Consider the following 22,066-nt stretch of genomic DNA (forward strand, 5'->3'; position numbering starts at 1 on the left):
GTTAGGCTCTGCTCCGGTGGGCCGAGATGGGCTAGGCTTTTTCGTCTGCACAGCACGACCCCTCCTTGCGCCCACCCTTTTCTTGGACTCGCAGAGGCAGCCACGCGCTCGAGAATGGTATAGCACAGTGAAGCAGCGTCGCGTTGCAATCGAGCTCGACACCAAACACCATCACCAACATAGGCTCGATCGAGCTGCCTTTTCCCAAAGGGTGCACGCAGGCAGTACGCACCCAAACCCAACGTGATCGCATCCGCTCTGCGCACCGGCACTGTGCCGCCTTTAGTTCGCGCACTGTGCCGAGCTAGCTGTTCCCAGCCAGACGCTCTGCTCTCTTTCCTTGGTTCTCCTCCTTTCGTGAAAGATTTGGGCTCCTGCTCTCTGCTTTCTCCACAAAACCTATCTGTCCGCTGCAGTAGTGCACGCAGCAAAGGGAGGGAAGGCGGCCTCATCGTCCAGCTGTTTTCGCTCGGCCCAGTGCTGCCCAGACGTTTAACGTTAGAAGGGCCATGGACGTAAAGTGTTGCCCGCAGGAGCAGAAATCAAAGTGTTCGGCGGTTTTCGTGCATGGCGAGATGGGCAGCGAAAGCAGCTACGAGTATCGCTGCTAGCGCAGTGTTCGATGACGTTACGATCTGACTCGCCCTATCCGAATCTGTCGAGCTGAAGCCTTGGGGACGGCTCGCCAACGTGACGTGCCTCCGCCCATCTGGACGCATCAAAAGATGCAGCCTGTTGGTTCAGCCACACTCCAACATTCTTTCCTTCAATTGTATAGCTAAAGCACGATCATCATTAGTAGGTCTCAGGAGTTAGGAGAGGAAACTTTGGCGATTAACCAAGCTTTGTATGGGTGTCGAGTGTTGAGATTTGAACTGCAGTCTCCGGGCCCGTCGTCGTCGGTCTAGGAGACTAGGAGTAGTTGCCCGTGGAGCCCCCAGTGCATGAAAAGGCTGTGGGTTCCGTACAGAAGCGACGTGCTCGATGTGCCGCTTTGACTGCCTCCGTTGTGGGGATGCGTGTGCACGGAACGAAGCACACGGTTATAAACAAACAACATCATGTGTGGTTGCCCCCCTTCCCCTGCAACAAAATTCGCGCCGGCGGAAAGAAAGAAGACTCCCTCCTTGTGCGTTACCTAGCAGGGGGCATCTCAGAATCAAAAAGAAGAAGAAGCAGGGGGCATCTCCTTTGCGACTTGCGAGATGCGATGCGCCTTGGGATCAGGAACTATACCATAGGAGTACATTGTTGAGCCGGTCGGGAAATCGCTGCACTCCCAAACAGTAGATTCTTGCTCACTTGCGGTAGCAAGAGGCCTGTATAAATAGTGCGGCTAGATCTTATATAATTTTATTTGTTAGTTTTAGGGTGTAACTTAACACAATTAAGTTATTCTTTTTTATTTGAGCATGGATCGATTTTTGATTTGGAGAACTTTGTAATCGTAAGTACCATATTTGGAAGAAAAAAAATATGACCTCAGATTAAAATTTATATTGGTAGTTGTGTTATTTGTTGCAGTTATTCAAATCCTCCAAAATCTCCCATGTCATAAATTATTAATTATTTTTTCTTCACAATTGGGCTCATTTGGTTTGTAGGATTTGTAAAACACATAAATAGAAAAAAAAAACAGAAGTAGGAAAGGAATTCAAGTGGAGAACAGGACTATAAGACACATGAATGCAAAGATATGAAATCGTTTGGATGAAAAACGCATGAACTTGAATTTTAAGAGCATATAATACTACTTCATTATACATAGTTTGAATGGCAGACAAACGTGATCTTCATTTGTTCCTTCAAATATATAGACACTTTTTCCGCAAAATATAAACAAAACAAAATTAATAGACACTTATAGGTGGGTTACTAAAATAATTGTCCGTGTCCTCTTCCCATTGTTCCAGACTTCCAGTAGCATCACTCCGATTTCCCCTCTCACGGTCTAACTCCAGCATATTTCCCATCGATTCAGTGCTTCAAACAAATCCACTCGTGCGAGCAGGTTGAGTGTCCGCTTGGCAAGCTGCAGTGCCTGGTCTGGTGAATTACAACGTCCGGCCGGCGAGCTGTAGCAGTACACGGTGAGCCGGTGGATCTGCATGGCGAGAGGCTGAAAACCCCTGGGACAGCTGCACTGGCGAGCGGCAACATGGCATCGCGGCGGCACGTGCGTCATGTCTTCTTGCTATTGATGCTCTTGTTTTTTGTTCTTCTTACTAAAGTAATGGCTCATTAGATTAGTAATGAGCGTAGAGTTCCAGGACGATCCCTTGGTCGGCAACTCCCTCGTCACCATTTGCGGCTGGTGCGGGCGCATCGAGGATGCCCATAGGTTGTTCGGCAGAATGCCGAGCAGGAACCACACTTCCTAGAATGACCTGATGCCGGCCGTCTCAGACGGTGGACTGTGTGACGAGGTGTGGAGCTGTTCCAGGAGGAATTGCTTGCGGGGCTGATGCCCTCGAAGCGACGCTAGTGTCGATGCTCGCGATGTGCGTTGCGCTCGGCTGACTGGAGACGGGCAGGGTGGTGCACGGCTTTGTGGTTGCATCCTATTTTCTTTGAGGTTAGATTTTAGTTTGTGGGACATAAATCTTTTGCTTTGTACTGCTGCTAGCTGGTTTCCTTTCTTGGGTGTATGATATGAAATATCGTGGGAGGTGCGGCAATTAGATGAGATAGATAGAAGCCTAGAACATCTGGGCTTCACGATGCCACAGAAGGTGGTCATCGCCTTCCTTGTCTGCGCCGCCCTGTACCTCGCCTTCTCTGCCCACTCCTGTCGACAAATATGGTTTTCCGCTCTCTGGTTTTTCTGATCTGGTTTAGTTGTTAACATGTTTGTGATGTCTGCAATTAGTATGTCTATTGAACATACTATATGTATACTTTCAGAAGGCAACTATTTCAACATAAGTAGAACAATACAAAGTTTTATTCAGAAATGAAAATCGAGTTATCTCGTTGTGATAGTTTTGAACTACTCTAGTGTAGTTCATGTGAATTTTCATCTAACATGTAGGAAACTGAGAATGTTCATGCTGTAATATCCAGCACTTGTAATGGTAATACAGTTCAACTCGAGATCTTGCTACTGCATCCAAATAAGAATAATGTTTTTCTGCTTGTCCACCTGCAATACTGAGAATTGTATCCAATCCAAGTTAGAGACAAAAGTTCAGTATTCAATAATGTTCAGGTTGTAGTCATCATAGGTTGGTTAAGTCTGGCAAAACAAAGTATAAATGATCGGTAGTATTACTAAGGTACAGTGTGCATCTTGTATAGTAAGCCAATCCTTTTCAGCATTTTTTAGGTGGTTACAGTTTAGTTATGGCTGCAATTACGTCCAAAACTTTTGTTTTCAAGTACATTGATGACAGACATTATATATTTTAGTGCTAACTGAAAGTTATGAACTTCTGAGATTGATACCTTTTTTGTTTGTGAATCATTGATGATGCTTCTTTGCGTATCCTTGATGAAAATTAATTAGAATATCTCTTTGTACACAATGTTTTTGGCCGTATCTTCACCTGGACATTCTGAGCCATCGATCAGCACGTTCAGTCCTTTTTTTGTTTGTGACCTTAGATGACATCACGTATAGTTATCCATGGCAGAATACCTGTTTAGGTAAGTATAGTCCGGCCATGTTAAGCGACTTACCCTGGCTCTTATTGATGGTCATTGTGAAGCAGACGGTTACATGACATTGCCTTCTTTTCAGCATGAAAGGCTACTTAGAATCGCTCGGTGACATAATGATTCGAGGTATGTATACTCGCCCACATGTGTTCCTGTAATTATTTGCAATATTTCGGCCCTTTCCCCCTATTTCAATGATGTGGAAGTTGTTGAATAGTTGCAGTATTCCGTTTAATAGGCAGTGTGCATGGTTCAATACTACCATTTTTTTTTTCTCTTAGGTTTGGTGCTTTCTTGGTGTGAATCCATGGTAGGCTTGGATAAATATTTCAGGTGAAGAAGAAGGGCAGGGCACTACTACACATTCTGATTTTAGGTAGTGCCAGATCAAGGCACCCTGACATGATTTGCCAATTTGACGTTATACCATTCCAAAAAAAAAAAAAGGAATGAAGAGAAGAGGCATGGTGGTGCTAGAGCTAGACGTTGATGTAGTCAGACTGAACTGATCCTGCTAACATGGGAAAGATGGTAATAGTTAGTGGAGTAAATAGGATATTGGAAGTCAGTTAAAGTGGTCCTATGCGCTCTTAAGTCTGGAAGGTGGTCAATAATGTTTGAGGTGATCAAAGTGGCAAGAAAAATTGAGGTCCTTACAGAACAATGGGAAAATAGAGAAGTGCAAACTTTCAATGACAGGTTGGAGAATAATGTTCAGTTTGGGTATAGGAAACAAAACTCTTTTGAATAAAATGGCAGGTTCAAATCATTTTTCCCTGGAATTTTGTAACGTTTCAATTTTTCTTGAACTGATGGATCTCATGTCTCGGAGATTCTTGCAGGTTCACATCCTCCTAAAAGGATTGTAAAAAATAGCTGTCAGTGCAGACATTCTAATGTTGGTGTGTGGAAATTTTAATTCAACCCATGGAAGGTTTGTTAGATATCAGCAGCACTTCTTTTTGTTTGTGTTCTAGTTGTTATCTTTAAATGTGAAGTTTCTACTAAATGGTAAATGCTCATGTTCTTCATGTAGTACTTCACATGGGCTTCTTGCAATGGGCAAAGTTGATCAACTGCATCCGGATCTGGTGTTAGATCTGACTGTGCTGGTATCATTGAGAGGGTTATTTCCAAGGTTGTTTCAGAACCTTTGCATCACACAGGAAGGATGCTTCAAGAGATGACAGACAATTCTAAAACATATTTGAGGGAGGCCATGGTTTGGCACTGATCTTCCTTGGTATCTGAGATTCTACGGGCCTAATCTTGGTAAGTAATCCACTTCCATATCTAAATTTAAAGACTTCACTATTTTAGAGCAATTCAGAAATAATAATTCAAGACGTATCTATGGTAGCAAACTCCAATGTTGTACTACTGAAGAATATTGGATGGGCCTTTCACCTCCTTTACCTTTGTATTGTACATTAGCTAATTCCATTGGACGGCATTTGATGGATCTTTGAACCTTAAAATTGAGTAATGCATAGATAGAACTCTAATTGATCTTTTGTCTATAACCATCTATCAGATTCTTCCAGCTAGTAGCATGAATTGTTTGGCCTAGTTGAAACAAAGATGAATTCAGTCATTCTTAATAATTATGTGCAACAAATTATTGTTAACAATAATACCAATTCATCAGTTTGTTTCATAAAAGAAATATTTATCGGACATATTGAAAACAACTTATTTATGCTTGTAAACTATTGTAGCAAACAATAAGCATGATGTGATATCTAACAACATGAACATATTTATCTGTCATGAATACTCGTAATAGCCGTAAAAAGGTTTTTGACTTTTTCATACTTCGACAAGCATTGAGCATGGTATAACATGATAGTTAAATAATGCACATGCTACTATATCAGGTGGAAGTTGGGCATACTGGAAGTTGAAGTTAACTGAAAGATGATAAGGAGAGGCTTGCAGGAAGCAATATGCAAACATGGTCCATTAATTTTTGCGACAGAACAGTCTTCGAGATCAGCAGATAGCATATTTTGATTTGTGCGAGGAAGCAGTCTTCAGATCAACAGGCATATGCGGATTCCCAATTCCGGTGAGAAAGCATTATTGAGACTGGTAAGTATCGTCAGCTGATTCCAGCGAGGAAACAATCATCGGATGGATGGTTGAGAAAACAATCTATAGGCCAGGGAGAAAGCGAGCTTGGCGTGTTGTTGATTTCAGCCAAAAAGTAGTCTTCTAATTATCAAGCAATCATCTAATCATCAGATGAATCGGCCAGAAAATGATATGCAGAGGGAGAAAGTCATCTACCCTGTATGCTCTGATTCCAGGGAGAACGTTGTCTTTAGATGATGAATCGCTGAGAAAACAACCAGCAGGCTGAGCCAAGGAATCTTTCTGCAACGGTGGTTTGTCGTGTGGTTTTGGCAAAAACCAATCTAAAGTCAAGCTGACTTCATGAGTTGAAGATATTTATTGCTAGTGACCATTAACATGTTCAAATAGGAAACATATTAATTCTATCGGTAGGTATGTTGTATCAAATGTCAGAACGTGACAGAATAGAATAATTTACTATTTGATGGTGTCGTGCGTTATTGTAGTATTATTGGATTCTTTTTTAAGTCACAATAGTTGAAGACCGAAGAGATATAAAGCGATATAATATCTAAAGTCCTGATTGTATTTGGATAGATCTCTCTTCTTTTTCTATTTGATATGGATTTTTTGGTTTAATCTAGATCGTTAGATGTTTATAATAATAAGTGGTTTAGATATTTTTCTTTTTTTCAGATTAATATGGTAATTTTATGGTTTTGAGAGCAAAGGTAAGGCTCTTTTTGCACCTCAAATATTAATATAATAGAAGATAACCCTGATTGCCTTTACACTAGTGATGTAACACTCTTTCAAAATTTACTTACAACTTAGTCTACATACGTATAGTACACCTCTTACATTTTACTTACTTCATGTTAAAGTGTTGACTCAAATATTTTGAGTTTAAAAGATAAATATTTATAAACTGATTTGAATTTATTAAAACTACTAATATAATACTAAATCTATCGTACATAATATTACATGTGATTACCACTTGCGCGCAAAACATGTGGGGAAGGAAGCGACAGGCATCATGACGACTACCCAAAACAACAGCGGCGTGTCGTTTCCAAGCACATGCAGCAGCCTTGTGTGCATGTCATCCCAAACTCCTTAGAAAAAAACAACGCAGTCTGTGCTACGAAAATCTCAGGGTGCCGCAGCAGGGAGTGGATAATTCATTTCTGAATCAAAACGAACTCCTGATCTTACTACTGTGTTCATGCTCTCTCTCCTCAAGGCCATTTGCGTTTCCTGCAGTGCCAGCAGCAGGCAGGGCCAAGTGACCATGCCGTCTCTCGATGCCATGGTAACCTAGCTACTTTTTTGTGTGTGTGTGTTCTCAAGAAACTATCATGCAACCACTACAACCTCACAGCTTTTTTCTTTAGCTTTTGTGTGCTCGGGCCTAACGCTGCCAACGCTTCTTTCTGCAAAGCCTCTCGAGGGACTATGCAGATCGAACTTAATCGATTGCCGCATGCCGTATCGCCAAAGGCAGCGTTTTTGTGCCCCATTTGAACTGTGAATGACAGGGAAAACACTTTATCGTCATTACCATTTCTAGACCCTGCCACCTTCCTTAGGGAATTGAGTAACTCAAACTGTCAAACATACTAGCATTAACACATATGTAAAGTCGTTTCAGAGTTGAATATTTGAGTTATGTATTTTTGGTCCATCATATTCGAAGCTACACCATATGGCCATTGGCCAGCATGTATACTGTTGTTGGACAGTTGTACCGCAGCGTGCATGAGCAACTCGCTTGTATTTCTCCCATCGGAGCAGGAGATTTAGCTCCAATTTCCGTTGATGGCTCCTGCCGTACTAGTCACCTCATCTCCTTTGACGTCGGGGGCACTGTACTGTGAAACAGCTCATGATCGATGTCTCCACACGAACCATCCTCATGTTCAGTAGAGATTTGATTGCCACCAAATCGGCTTGACCAGTCGTCCAGTACAAGCTGAAACTGAGCACCTAAAGTCCTAGGTGCACGGGTCTTCGATCGTATCCTGGTATAGTACGTCACCGGAGACGGCCACGGGAACAGTAGGCAACAACAACATGATTGCCATTCCCGGGCACCCACACGGTGCACGCACCGGCGCGTGATGAAACGCCGAGAACGCCACCGCCCGCCGTCACGATGATGGTCACGAATGATGCGCCCTGGTGTCACACCAAGCCATCGATCGAACGAAAGCATGCGCCCATCCGGCACGGCGTCACACTCGCCGGCCGCGAGCCCGCGATGACACGAGCGCACCAATGCACCGTGTTCTCAGCCCGCCACGCTCCGTTGTCGCTGAGGTGTGTTTGGTTGCCGGGAGATCGTCGCTCAGTTGTGTTTGGTTACTGTTACAACGACTCGGCAGATGTTACAACCTGACTCTGATCTGTGAGTGTGAGTTTTACTCCATAATCGGGCTCGGTAGATACATGCTCTATACTCACTCATACAAGCAATACATTTGTGAGTGTAATAAAATCATCTTTATACAAGTAATTAATTAAAATTTTAACTTTTGTATCCACCCATGCGATCCCAAATTTAATGAACTTTCTCACAGTATGCTTAAAACAAAACGCACCTTATCTTATGGCATCGGACGAGGCCCATATGCTCTAAAACTCATTCGGTCACGAACACGGCTCTGAATTCCTGGTGGATCAAAATACTTTGATGAAAAAATACTCTAATGAATTAAGTGAATGACAAACAGTAAAATGTGAGATGACAAACAATGACATGGCATCAAACACGGTAGTAAAAAGCACTGCAGCAACAATTATGTAGCGATTCCGTCTGTTTACTACACCAATTTAATATGCTCGTTATACTGTAGTATAAAATCTGATGCATCCGTTTGCAATCCAAGGGTCCACGTCAAATGAGTCCACCGATTGGTGAAGTGAGAGGATACCCTTCCGTTCCCGGCGTGGGTCCCCCAGCGTCCCCTCGATTCCTGTATAAATACTCGGAGACGGGTCCCGTCGGCGCGGATCAGACGGCGGGGAGCGAATCCGGGGTCCCGTTCCAGTCCCCCCCCCCCCCCCCTCACTCGCCCTCCTCCTCTGCTTCGCTCTCGCTCTCGAAAAAAAAACAAGGGAAGAAATCTCCTCCTCGTTCTGTTCCCGTTGGCCTTGCCTGCGGCCTGTCGCTACCATCCAAAAGGCGGCAGCAGCTTGCTCTGCCGCTCCGTGTCGTCGTCTTCGGGGGATCTTGCTGCTCCGCCGCCGCCTACAGGGATCCGGTACTACACCTGCTCCAGACACTTCACCCGTGAGCACTGGGGAGGCGGCAGCCAGGGACAGGCAGAGAGAGCAAGAAGGTAATGGAGACTCTGGCACTCTGCTACTTCTCATTTCCCCTGAGGAGATCTTGTTCTCAGAAACCTTGCATTTGGGCTTCGTTTCCTCCGCTTTTCGCTATTTTTTTGGGGTGGCTTATCTTTGGGATGATTGTCGTGTCGATCATCAAGATCTCCGACCCTTTCCTGGCTGGGTCCGTTCGGGGGGCAAGGCAATCACCATTGTTTCCCACTGTTACTTTTTGTTCTGGCGTGGACACCCTTGCCGAGCAATGAGTACTCGTTTGTTTCTTTATCGAGACAGGACCGTTTGTTAATTTGCGCACCAAACCTTCGCATGTAACTGTCCACTTGCTCACATAATCGTTCCCTTTTTTTTTGCCGCTGTTCTTCAGCCCATTTCGGCATCAGAAGCAGCCGAAAGCAGACGAAACACTGTTGCTGCGGCGCAAGATGCAGTGCTGTGCTTGGGAAATTTGCGGAGAGGCGGCGCAAAAGCTGATGGGCGCTTGCTAAATGCTAACTCGTAAGTTAACTGTACCTCGCTTTGGCATCATCCATATCCATTATTGATTGATCACTGCAGTTTCTTCCTGGTAAAAATGCTTAGTGGGTGTTAATCTCCGAGTAACATTGTTTGTCGGGGAGATAGGGCTGTAGGAGAGTTTGTGTTTATCAATTCCCCTCTAGTGGGCACTCGGCACCATTTCCAGTCACTGAAAAAAGAAATTGCTGGGTCCCCATCGCCTAAAAGGGCCTATTTATCCTGGCAATTTGTGCATCTTTTGTTGCTTCCGCCCTTCTTAAGCATATTCTCAATGAAAAAAATAAGGCTTTCAAAGCACAAGGACCCACATACCGTAGTAGACTTAGTTGGCTCAGAGTGTTAGCCTCCCACTGTTGGCCATTGTTGATGTTTATTGTTTCTTGTTTCTTGTCTCCTCCAGCATCTATCTCTTCAGTCCTCACTTCCTCTGGTTTCAGAGTGATGCACACCAGAGAGCTACGAGAACCATATCTCTGCCCCGCATGCACACTAGCTCTAGCTCTCTGGGACTGAGCCCACCGATACAGCAGCATTAGTGTCACCGCATGCATGTGGTACTCATCAATCAATCCGTCTATTCTTCTACTACTTTGCCCGTAGCGTCTCTGTACCATATAAAGCGGCCTTCGACTCGGCATTGACTTCGTTTCTTGCTCCATAGTGCCCCTACTCCTAGCTAGGCCGAGCTCAGTGGGACAAGCATGCATGCATGGCGTAGATAGAGACAGTGGCCTGCGACATGGAGGCATCTCTCTGAGCTCTATGGCCCGGCGCGTGCACAAACGGCCGGGGTCAGGTCCCCTTGCGCACGCGTGAGCTCTGTCGGCACTGTACGTTGCAGACCAGTGGCCATGGCATGCAGTCGAACGGACGGCGTCACTGGCTTGGAACTGATAGCCTGCCGCTCGCCTACACTATAGTGTCTAGGCCACAAGGCCCGCGACGCTGCATGCCTCTCGCTGATGCATGTGTGTTGCCCGTGTTCATGTGCTTCCTGCGTTCTGGACGCAGTGCAGCCTGATCTAGAAATGTTCGACGCAGTTCTTGCACGTTCTGGTATCTGCTTCATCACTGCATTGATGTTTCTGTTGGATTTGGTAATCAAGAGAGGAGATGCTTATTAATTACTTCACTGACGAGTTTGCTTTGGTGCGCACTGTTTCATCGGCAGGTGAGGATCGGGCAGCGGCAAGAGGGTTAGAAAATGTTGGCATGCATCGCGTGTTCGACCAAGGAAGGTGGGGAGGACGGCGCCCGTGCCGCCGCCGCCACGCCCCACGCCAGAGACGCCGGCAAGTCTCTGACCTCTCAGGTAAGCTGTCTTGTACCGCGCACTCCCCCGCGCATGCAGCATGGACGCGACACCACTAGATACGGCTGCTCGACGTAGGAACAAACGAAGAAGAGATAGATATGGTTGCTGGTTCGAGCTGCGTTTCCACACCCCCCCCCCCCCCCCCAAATGTCCTTGGTCTCGGCCGTTAGTACCACGTACAGTACGACGCATTGGTCGGTCGATTGAATAATGCCCTGCGCAGCTCATCGTCTCCATGATTCCGTGCTACTGCGCAGCTGTTGGTTCTTGTCCTGCTTTGTTGTCTCTGCATTGTTGACGTGCAAACTGAGACAGAGGGAGCTCAGGCTCAGCTTTCTCCGTGTCCCAATAGGCGTGCTAGTATTTTCTTGGCGTTACAAGTGCATCTTTAGTGTACTCTTGGTACAATGTCGGTACGGCGAGCTAGTTTCTTGCGCAATGGAAGTACGAGGCGAATGACAACGAAATTGCATTTTTAAACTTTCGTTGATAAAGTTGGTCAAGGCCCAGAGGAATATGCCTAGTACGTGAGTAGATGTGGTGAAGGTGAAGGCTGCTTTTTCTTGCATGGATTGGATCCCCTCTTCCCCAGGCTTTCGAGTTTGGACTCTGTGCACGATGTGATTTGATTTTGTCACCTTTTTTTTACTTGCTAGTTGCTGGAATTCATGTGTCCTCTTTACTCCAAAGAAAAGATAATCCTGCCTGCTTGGCAGTACTCCCTTGTGATATTTCTCTGTCTCTCTCTCTCTGAGAAAGATGCATGAAAGCTGAAAGGCATTATTTGCATGGTTCGGAAAAGAGAGGAAAAAAGACATTCTTTGGTTGATTTAACCTGAGCTTTACTCTCTCGTGAAAGAATGTTTGTGGTCACGCAAAGAATAAAATGGCACGTTTTGTGGTCCAGTGCATGGGCTGGCTTGGGGTTGGGGGCCAGGCCCAGGCTGGGCCTCTTCTAGCTGCACCTTCTTTGCTTGCATCCTCATGAACACGCCTCGTTACTGGGACTAGAGTCTGTCCTTGGCTTCCTGCACGCTTTGCCTTTAATTTTCTCCTGTCCTTTAAACTTTAAAGTACAAATATCTATTAGCTTCAGAGAAAAAAAGTACCCGCAAATATATAAGCACACTGCAACACATGCGTTGTGGATGATTCGCCTGGGTGTTATTATGATCAGCACCCACTGCGATGGTGCTTTGTTCCTTGCTTAAAAGATGTTCTGGGTTAGTCTCTTTTGTGTTCTATAGCCTTCGTCTAGGGCATTTAATCAGAAGTGTCAAGTCAAGTGCCTTGTGTCCTGCTATCTTAGGTCCTAATCGGAGCAACATCTATCATTAACCATCTGTCGTTATCATTGTCACTTTACTTAAAGACTGAATTCTCGCTTACGCTTGATTGTCTGTCGAGGCGTGCTTTCATGCTGTTCCGAACGAAATGTGTGCGTATTGTGTAATCGAAAGCAATTGCTGCTCCGAGATTAGTATCCGAATATTCATGTACATATGTGCACAAAGGATATGGTTTCGTTGCCAATAACCTGACTCGTCAAATTGAGCAACTGTATGCTAGTTCATGTCGAAATACCATATTCTGTATGCAAATGTTGCACCGGTCATCTGACTGAGCCACTGAGGAAGCTTTCACAAATGAGCTTTCAGCTGAAGGATATGGTGCTCAAGTTTTCCGGCTCCGGCAGGCAGTACAAGACAACAGGGAGCCCGTCGTTCAGGAGCAACCGCTCCAGCCACCTGGCTGCGTACCCGGGCATCATCGACGACTCGGGCTTCACGTCGGACGGGGCCGCCGAGGCCTACACTACTTACATGAGAACGACGACGAGCGCAGTGGCCGCAAGAACCGCCCCGTCAACGTGGGGCATGGGCCACATGGCCAAGATCAATGGTGGCTTGCAGCAGCACGTCAGGAGCCCGAGGGCGAGCTGGATACATAGCATCGGGGAGGAAGACGACGACGACGAGGTCGTCGTCCTGGAGGAGGACCGCGTGCCGCGGGAGTGGACGGCGCAGGTGGAGCCCGGCGTGCAGATCACTTTCGTCTCCATCCCGGGCGGCGCCGGCAACGACCTCAAGCGCATCCGCTTCAGGTGCGTTATCCGTTTCGCGAGCAATGCATTCACAGTGATGAGCTTGTTGTGAGTGGCGATCATGTGACGAACTAACATCGCAATGAACGTGTGCGCGTGGGTATGCAGCCGTGACATGTTCAACAAGTGGGAGGCGCAGCGGTGGTGGGGGGAGAACTACGACCGCGTTGTGGAGCTGTACAACGTGCAGACGTTCAGCCGCCAGCAGGGCTTCTCGACGCCGTCGTCCTCCGTCGACGACGCCACGGTACGTCAACGTCTAGACCGGTGGATTCTGCGCGTACGCTTTTGTGTTGTCGTTGCCGATGATCAAATCGCTATTTCAAATTCTGCTGTGCAGAGAGATTCGCTCTACTCCTTTGCCGGCTCGACGAGGGAGAGCCCGGTGATACTGCCGCCGACGGCGGTTGGCAGAGAGCAGCCGATCGCCCGTGCCACGTCGTGCAGGGCCATGGCCGCGGAGACGGCGGCGGCGTCCACGGTACGAGCGACGTGCAACCCGTCCACGGCCGTGCCGGACCCTTCGGACCACGTGTGGGCGCACCATTGTAACCTGCTCAACTCCGCGCCCGCCCCGGCGCCGCCACCCTTCGACGCGTCGCGCGCCACCACGTCGTCCCGGGACGAGGCCTCCGTGTCCGTCAGCAACGCGAGCGATCTGGAGGCCACGGAGTGGGTGGAGCAGGACGAGCCCGGCGTGTCCATCACCATCCGTGAATTCGGGGACGGCACCCGCGAGCTCCGCCGCGTCCGGTTCAGGCACGTCCATGCTTGTCACTTGATCCACCTATTCATTTCACGACACCTGATCCAATCATTAACTGAACAGAAAGAAAACATCACCTAAAGACGCTGGATTTCTTGTGCTCATGTGAAGTGAAAATCTGCGTTCTTGTGTTGCTGCAGCCGGGAGAGGTTCGGCGAGGAGCGGGCGAAGGTGTGGTGGGAGCAGAACAGAGACCGAATACACGCGCAGTATCTGTAGCGCCGTTGTAAAGAAGGGGCTCTACCACGCGTTGGACAGAAGCCAAACATGTCAGTGTCAGGGACAAGATTAGAGTAGGGTTGAGTGATACTACTACGACTACTGTTAGTGCTAGTTTCTACAGGGTGAACAGAGAGAGGAGAAAGAGGGGTTGAGGGGGTGGTGCTTTGGTTGCAGCAGCAGGCTCAGGCTCAGCATGCTCTAGTGCTCGTGTAAACATGTTTACTACCGACCATTTGTCTTCGGTTTGTGTCTTGATGACCAGAATATTTTATTCGTTCGCTGTAATGTTGGATTGTGCTGAGCTCTTCAGATTATGTCTAAGCTCAGATTTTCTGATCCAAGATACACATCCATAAAAGGCAAGGCCACTACCTCCAACAAGTGATCCTGATAGCTGTTTCAGCTTTCAATCCTTGTACATAACATTTCCCCATGTTGAGGTTACAGAAATCATTATGCAGTGACACGAAAGGAACATACAAACTCTCAACAATTCCAGACTAAGTCATGCACTGAAGTATGTGCCAGCGGCCCAACATAAAGTACGACACATTACGACGTGCTCACCAAAAACTCGTGCACTGTACATTCAAAACCAAATATTCTCCCCTTGAGGGCTCAAGGACTTGCAGGTTGTTCCGAGTGCATATAAACAAACACGGTTGTTGCAAGATTAACATTGCATGACAAATCAAATCAAATCAAATCAATAGCACAATCATGTTTACTAAAACGTGGGGCAATCTTGAGGCAATAAGCAGATCAACGGCACAGTAGAGGTGAACGCCAGCAGGCTCGAGCACTCTACAACAGGAATTTGCAACAATTCTACCATGTCGCTTGGAGGCAGCGAACTAGTGGGACAACAAATCCCCGCAGCCATCAACAGGCAAACACTCGGCCGCGCTATCCTCTTCAGCACACCGGTTTTTGCTCTGTATACCCTATACCCCTCCTGCAGCTGACCAATTTTTGCTCTATATACCCTCGTTCAGCTGATCAATTTCCGTGTCACCCTCTTTGCTGGAGGGATCTCATCAGACTTCCTGAGGAAGTCCGACTTAACATGCCCAGCCTTCATCATCGGGGCAGGAGGCTTCACATTGCTGCATGTTCTGGAGGTCACAGACATATGGGAAAGCTTCTCAGTAATGGTTGAGACCTTCTGCATTGCTCTCCGGCCAGTTTCAGGCAAACTGCGTGAATGCCTTAGTACAGGATTCCCTATAGTTCCAAGAAAATAAAATAAAACATTAAATGGTCAAAACACAATGTTCATGTAACGATTTGGGCAAAGCAACTCTTTATAGGAAACTTGCCTGGGCTATTTCGAGCAGGCACTCGATTAGCAGTCAGTTTACTGTTGTTCTCGGTTGGCCTTGTAATCTTCAGCGATGCCTGACGATCCATGTGAAGTTTTCTTTGTACACCTGTAAGGTGGGATACGGGAGGGACAATCAAATACAACTTGCAATGCTGGCTTACTACGAACAATTAAGAAAACAGATAATAAATATTACCAGCTTTAGATAAGCCATTCAATTTCACAGATGCATTGCTTTGAGATTTCATTGTAGAAAGAGTTCCAGTAGAGTATCTTCGAGCGATATTGTTGTCTGAAGTTCCTTTTGCTCCAGCTGAAACACATGGGGGCCAAGCATAAATGAAAAAGAGTATCCTGAACTAAGAAGCTAAGCAAAATAGTACGTTAACTAACCACATGGAGGCGTTTTAGGAAGCCCTGCAGCTTTTGGCCAGACGGGAGGTGGAACGAATGTACAACCCTAAAAAGTTGGCAAGTAGAAAACTGTTTATTCTCAGGAGAGACAAGAACATTACCTCATCAATGGAAAGGGAGTAGAAAGAATAGTATTACCTGAAAGAAGGTATGCTGGAGGACTTCTGCGGCCTTTGGTCTCTTGCAAGGATCCCATGAGCATAGCGACTACAAGATTGACAAAAAATTAAAATAATAAAATAATCCGATGATTGAAGGATATACAATCTAAGACAATATAACTTAGAACTTACTGAAATGAGGTCTATCGCCTCGCTACTAGCTGATGTCATCACCTCCGACAGTTGATTACCTTTGATCTGCATGGACAGAAGACACACTCAAGATTAGATTAAGCATCAAGCTGTTATTCACATGTATTCACAGAGGGGGGGGGGGGGAGGTAGCACAATCCATCCTTTTCAGGGAAAAATGGCAAAAAAAAATAGAAAAGCGTGCATAGTGTACTACTGCTAGTATCTCATGCGTGGCTTCTTGGCAAACACTACAAGGGCAAGGGAATAAAATGTAACTGTAGCAGAATGGACGAGGATTCAATAAAAACTTAGCACAAGGAACCAAATTTTAACAATTTAGGCTGATTCAAATTATCATTGTCTCATTTGTTTGCAATAAAACACTTCCCAAAAGAAAAAGATCACCAGGAGAATCACAGTAAAAACACTCTCACCCATGACAAATAAGCACCGATTTGGACACTGACACAGTCTCCTAACATAATCTTGACCACCAACTTCTAACGTAACATATTTTTGATATCTAACAAATTAAAACGTTACCAAAATATTTTTTTTAGAAAAATCAACTCTCATTAGCTTCAACTTTCAAATACACCAACTGCATCATTCTATACCTAACAAATTAAAACGTTACCAAAATATTTTTTTAGAAAAATCAACTCTCATTAGTTTCAACTTTCAAATACACCAACTGCATCATTCTAGGACGACATTTATTTTTTTACCTGTGGGAACTGATACTTCATGGCTTCTGCAAGAGACAACCCTTGGGGCCACGATTGCTCATCTGGACTGCCGATAACATTGCATATCTTGAGAATCTCATCCGCTTCACTAAATAGTTAGATAAGAAAACAGGAGTAAGCAAAAACAACCATGAAAAGAGATTCTTAATTATTACAATACAAATGAGGGACCTGCAGAACCATAATTTAGAGAGATAATGAAGCAAAAGAAACTAAACGTTGCAACCAAAATGTTCAAGGCTGGACTGTAAAATTGAGATAGGTCAATACATGACCTCTAGTGTGCGTTCAAACATTGAGGTGCTACCAACGAGAAAGCAGCAAACAAAATAGAAAAAGGATATTTGAAAGTGACAAGTTTAGCAGCATATATAGTCAACCATATTACCTCGTGCCAGGGAAAAGAGGATGGAGTGTCAACAGCTCAGCCATTATGGCACCCATTGCCCACATATCTGAGTTGGCAAAAGGGAAGAAAGGTGATATTATGAGTTGGTCTATGGAAAGCCAATCACTAAGCATACAATAAGTAGATCCCATACCAACTGCAGAATCATAAACAGATGACTGGAGCAACACTTCAGGTGCTCGATACCTGATACATTCAAACATAGAGATCAACAAAATATAGACAGGATGGTTTCCTTTTATTGAGGTGCGCTTGTGTGTGTTTAGTTGGGAGGGTGGGTAGTGCTAACCAGCGAGTTGAAACATATTCTGTATATGGTGGCACTGATGAGGCTTCCCTTGCAAGACCAAAGTCGGCTAGCTTTATGACATCTTTGCTAACCAACAAATTCTCTGGATGAATAAAACAGCACTGCTGATTTAGATGTAACATACTCCTTCCAGTCACAAGAAAGTAGTGTTTTTGGGTTGCATGAAGTCAAAATATGTAAACTTTGGCCATCACCATATTTTTGTATGATGACATTGAACATTTGAAAATGATGAGTAGATTTGTCTTGAAATGTGGTTACAAAATATTATAATGTTGCTATGTTTTATAAATGTAATGCAATACAACTTAGTAGTCAAAGTTGCGTCATTTGGGAACCGTTTGATGTCCAAAACAACACTTTTTTTGTCACCAGAGGGAGTAGCTCTAGGCAGGCTATGGAAACATCTCCACTGAATTGTTGACAATACACGACAACCTACCAGGTTTGAGGTCACGATGAAAGTAGCCCCTCTGATGCATGTAAGCAAGAGCCTGAAAAATCTGAAAGCACCAGTTGCGGACTTCAGACTCCAAGAAAGGCTTGACTCTATCTTTCATAAGTTGGTAGAGATTACACTCCTAGAAAAACAAGGGTTGAGATTCAACAAGAGTACAATATTGGGGTAGTTGAATTTTTACTATCTATCACATCTTAATTACCATGTATTCCATTATGAAGTATAATATATCATTTTCCCTTATAACCTCCTTGAGCTTCACGATGTTAGGATGATTCATGCGCCGCAAAGACTTCAGTAAAGAAAAAATGTCAGTTGAAAGAACGTAGCATGAAAGGGAACAGCAAGTAAATCACTGGTGTAAAATACCTTTACTTCACGCAGCCTCATACATTCCTCGAAAGAATAATACTTTTTCTTCATTTTCTTGACCGCAACCTACATTAGATCAACGATAAATTCTTTAACATTATTATTCTTTCATTCGAGCTCATGGTAAAATTATGTTTCCTAAAAAGTTTTATCGTCAGAGACATACAACTTCACCATTCTGTTTATTTATAGCACGCCATACACTCCCGAAAGTCCCATCACCAACTTCCTTAATCAACTTGAATCTGCAGAACTAAGACATGCTGTAAGACAAAGGCAAGTAGGCAACCTAAAAATATCAGGTCAATACAAAAGTTACCTATCCATTGTTCCGGTATTCCGGCGGTCTTGTACAAGCTTTTCCCTTCAGAACAACCAAGTCCAGAGAAATATAAACAGCTAACACAGATAGGTGGTTGCCTAGTTCCAGCTGAGCAATCTCTTGTCTACAATTAGCAAATAAGATATATGATTCAGTCAATTAAAAGTCATAGCTTGGAGAGAAAAAATGAAACCTGCAAGGTTGATAAGTTGTGAAAAATAAACTAATACCTCACTATCTTGGATTCGGTTCCACTCAGAACAAGCCAGCTGCAACCATAGAAGAAACTTGCAAAACGTAGCAAGGATTGAGCCCTGACCTCAAATGGTACACAAAAGAGCAAACGTCAACTAACTAGGGGAGCAACAGATGTCAACTGAACACAGCCAAGATATTAACCCTGCGAAGAGAGGAAAGGAGAAATGAAATTCAGAATATTCCAAGTAAGCCGCTATAACTTAATTTCTTAAAATGCCAATGTAGGCGGAAAAGCCCAGAATGATGTGCATACCCCGCTTATATGAACATCTACTTTGGGAAAAGATCACATCAGCCTGCTGTTGTTGAGCATAGGGGAGCATATAACCACTATGTGTAGTTCACCAGAGAGAAGAGATGGGTGTTCCCACGAGCTAAAACACACCAATCAAGAGTTCCTTTTGAAAAGAACTGATTACATTGAAGGAGATATGCCCGGTAGACCACTTTTTCCATGTCTCGGATGAACACTTCAAGCTCCCAAAATCACTGCTGGTGCAATCTAATGCAACAAGATAAGTCAGAAAGTTATAATAGAACCTAAAAGTGCTACTCTTCCGCATATGAATCACACACAACATACAAGGAACTAAAAGAATTGCTATTCAGCATTCAGGTATGTACCACAAGCAACCACTTGGAACAGTGTAGACTCTCGATGAACTCAACCGCATTCACAACTACCAGAACATGTATGTTGCACGGTCAATCCATCTAGCCTGCCCAAATATATCGAAGTGCATAGAAATAAAAGGCAATCTTGGGATTTCCAACAAAAGCTAGGATACTTTACCCCTCCTTGTGAACAATAACAAAATTATACCGGCCACACATTGCTAGCAAGTCTATCACCGACATTCATATGTGCATACTGAAACATCATGCTCTTGGCAAAACCAATTGCATTTGCAGAAAAATTCAACATGAACTACAGTATTATCAATGTAGAACATGAGCATTTCTGGATGTGCACACTAGCATAAGAAAGCTACATCAAAGCAGCTATCCTATCAGTTGCAATAACGATTCAGAGTGGCATGACAATCATGATACGCCCCTAATAAGCACATAGAAAATAATTCTGTTAGGCAATTAGTGGCAACAATAATTCATCGTTGAAGACAATCAAGCACATAAGCATTCACAACCACTTTGAAACAGGAAAAGGATTGCATTAGGCTGGAACTTAGCGGTAAACAACCTGAATTGCCACCTTAATCCAATTTAGACCCTCTCCGCACCAAAAGCGCAGATTTTTATCATCCATACGGAGGGGGGGAAAGAGACTTTATACCATCAGAGAGAAAAAAGGACATTTTCCCGTGTAATCCAAATCAGCCCAATGAAACAGATCCAAAACATCCTAAGCATAACCTACGAAACACAGCATCCCTCAAGAGCCACCACTAATGGCAAAAACGTACACATAGTTACGCATTCGACAGAGGGCTCGGAAACCGCCCAGATCCGGCGCCTGGAGCTCAGATCCGGGCCAAATCCTGCGGAGCAAGCAAAGCGACGAGGCACGCAAAGAGACGGGGCGCACAAAAAAGCGCGAGGAGGGAAGATGGACAGAATCGATTCCATACCTTACCCTGCGGGCGAGGACAGAGCATAGGGTGGTGGTGTCGCCCCCACGTGCCGCGCCGTACAAAGCGGACCGGGGGAGGAAGAAGCGAGCCGCACCGGCGGCGGCGGCGGCGTGGGGCTGTGGGTGGGGGACGAGGAGGAAGGAGGAGGAGCCGCGGCCTGCCGCCTTCCGGTTTCTACCCGCGACGCGCTCCGTTACTTTTTATAACCATGGCCACCGCACCGCACCACCTCGCGTCGCGTCGCCTCTTGCGCTCCGCCCCCGCCTTGGCCTGCCTGTCTGCCTGCCGCTCGCTCGCGCCGTCACCCCCTTTCTTTGCCCGCTTTTTAACCATTTCGGGTTTGCCCCGGCGGACGGGAAACCATTCGGGATCCTCTGCTACCAGAGATCCTACAGTAAAATTAATTAGACCCGATCTGAGCAGCTGGTTTCACGGTGGATGCACTGGATCCAGCACTACAGTACTATGCTACAGTACCGTGCCATCTCACGGTAAATTGGATTACTGTTGGTGCATTAAATAGTGATTACTGTTATAGAATACTATAATGTCAGACTCGTTTTACTACATAAACAGTAATTCTAATTATTAATGCGGATGATCCGGGTGCTTGGCAAGTTGGCGTCGTATCGTACTACAGGCCGGCGTGAGACCGCGCGCTGATGCATTGCTAATGACGAGGGGCGAGATGATGATGAGGCAGTTATCCCTGGGTGGACTTTTCCGGCTCGATCGCGACGCCTGCGTGTGTTGCTGATGCCTACCAACCGCGACGATGCGTTATAAGCTCTGTTTGATGTCGAGCACTGGGTTGGACAAGCGTCGTATACTACGATCAGAGAGGGAGCTGCTGAATGATCGAAATGTTCGTTCTGATGGTCGTGTCTTCTGTAATTGATTCGTTCTTCCTGCAATATTAGTAATTGACCCAAAAAAAAACATCATTCTCACAGTGTCTAGAAATTATCACGTTAGTTAGCGAAAAAAGAAAGTAAAATATTCCTATACATACTTATAAATTACTCACAATTGTCATTACGCAAAATTAAACCCAAAATACACATATCCTTGCTTTTCTATTACCCACATTTGCCATTATCTATCTATTATTAATTAGTAATCGGTCAAAAAAAAAATTCTTCTTCGCTCTCGAGTTCTAGAAATTATCATATTAATCATAGAAAAAAAAAATCAAAGTATCCCTATATATATTTATAAATTATTCACCATTATCATTATTATAAATAAACCTAAAATACTTCTATATCAACTTATTTATTACCCACATATGCATTATTAAAAACTAAAGCCAAATGCCAGTAAAAAAAAAGACAATGTAATTTGATTAATGCATATATTTATTATACATGCATGCATCTAAGAGCTTAAAATTACAATTCAAATGATCTTATGTTGTAAAATGTAATATAAAAAATAGAAACATAGCTTAATACGAGAGGTATAAAAAGAAAAAAAAAAGAGATAAGACTTGATACAAGATGATGATTGATCTATTCAGATCGTGAAGAAAACAAGTGTTTGCTCAAAGA

At 44.7% G+C, this 22,066-nt stretch overlaps 2 protein-coding genes and 1 long non-coding RNA gene across 6 annotated transcripts; 2 read left to right on the top strand and 1 right to left on the bottom strand.

The window, feature by feature from the left end:
* Positions 1 to 1,912: 1,912 nt before the first annotated feature.
* On the top strand, positions 1,913 to 6,323 carry LOC133921445 (uncharacterized). Of its 3 annotated transcripts, none has more exons than XR_009910272.1 (4): positions 1,913 to 4,416; positions 4,500 to 4,591; positions 4,694 to 4,929; positions 5,535 to 6,323. It is a non-coding gene; the product is annotated as an uncharacterized LOC133921445 (long non-coding RNA). The 3 variants fall into 3 exon arrangements; XR_009910273.1 differs by having other exon boundaries at positions 1,913 to 3,783; positions 3,939 to 4,591; XR_009910271.1 differs by having other exon boundaries at positions 1,913 to 4,591.
* Positions 6,324 to 8,797: 2,474 nt separating this feature from the next.
* Positions 8,798 to 14,379, top strand: LOC133921447 (protein Brevis radix-like 2). The gene is made up of 7 exons (XM_062366322.1): positions 8,798 to 9,077; positions 9,452 to 9,582; positions 10,775 to 10,915; positions 12,577 to 13,022; positions 13,131 to 13,269; positions 13,363 to 13,781; positions 13,929 to 14,379. Exons 3-7 carry the CDS (start codon positions 10,808 to 10,810, stop codon positions 14,005 to 14,007), a joined length of 1,191 nt encoding a protein of 396 aa, XP_062222306.1. The 5' UTR covers positions 8,798 to 9,077; positions 9,452 to 9,582; positions 10,775 to 10,807; the 3' UTR covers positions 14,008 to 14,379.
* A 191-nt stretch (positions 14,380 to 14,570) lies between these two features.
* On the bottom strand, positions 14,571 to 20,828 carry LOC133921446 (cyclin-dependent kinase F-4-like). 2 transcript variants are annotated; one of them, XM_062366320.1, is made up of 18 exons: positions 20,514 to 20,828; positions 19,178 to 19,426; positions 18,897 to 19,066; positions 18,664 to 18,790; positions 18,511 to 18,589; positions 18,342 to 18,410; positions 18,175 to 18,264; positions 17,955 to 18,093; positions 17,492 to 17,594; positions 17,336 to 17,388; positions 17,182 to 17,248; positions 16,773 to 16,881; positions 16,042 to 16,107; positions 15,887 to 15,955; positions 15,728 to 15,794; positions 15,531 to 15,647; positions 15,330 to 15,440; positions 14,571 to 15,234 (listed from the first exon to the last, which is right to left on the bottom strand). In XM_062366320.1, the coding sequence occupies exons 4-18, from the start codon at positions 18,669 to 18,671 to the stop codon at positions 15,002 to 15,004; spliced, it is 1,380 nt and encodes a 459-aa protein (XP_062222304.1). In that variant the 5' UTR covers positions 18,672 to 18,790; positions 18,897 to 19,066; positions 19,178 to 19,426; positions 20,514 to 20,828; the 3' UTR covers positions 14,571 to 15,001. The 2 variants fall into 2 exon arrangements, with proteins under 2 accessions (XP_062222304.1, XP_062222305.1); XM_062366321.1 differs by having other exon boundaries at positions 18,511 to 18,597.
* Between the last annotated feature and the right edge of the window lie 1,238 nt (positions 20,829 to 22,066).

This window comes from Phragmites australis, chromosome 6 (genome assembly GCF_958298935.1).
Source record: "Phragmites australis chromosome 6, lpPhrAust1.1, whole genome shotgun sequence".
NCBI classification, from domain to species: domain Eukaryota; kingdom Viridiplantae; phylum Streptophyta; class Magnoliopsida; order Poales; family Poaceae; genus Phragmites; species Phragmites australis.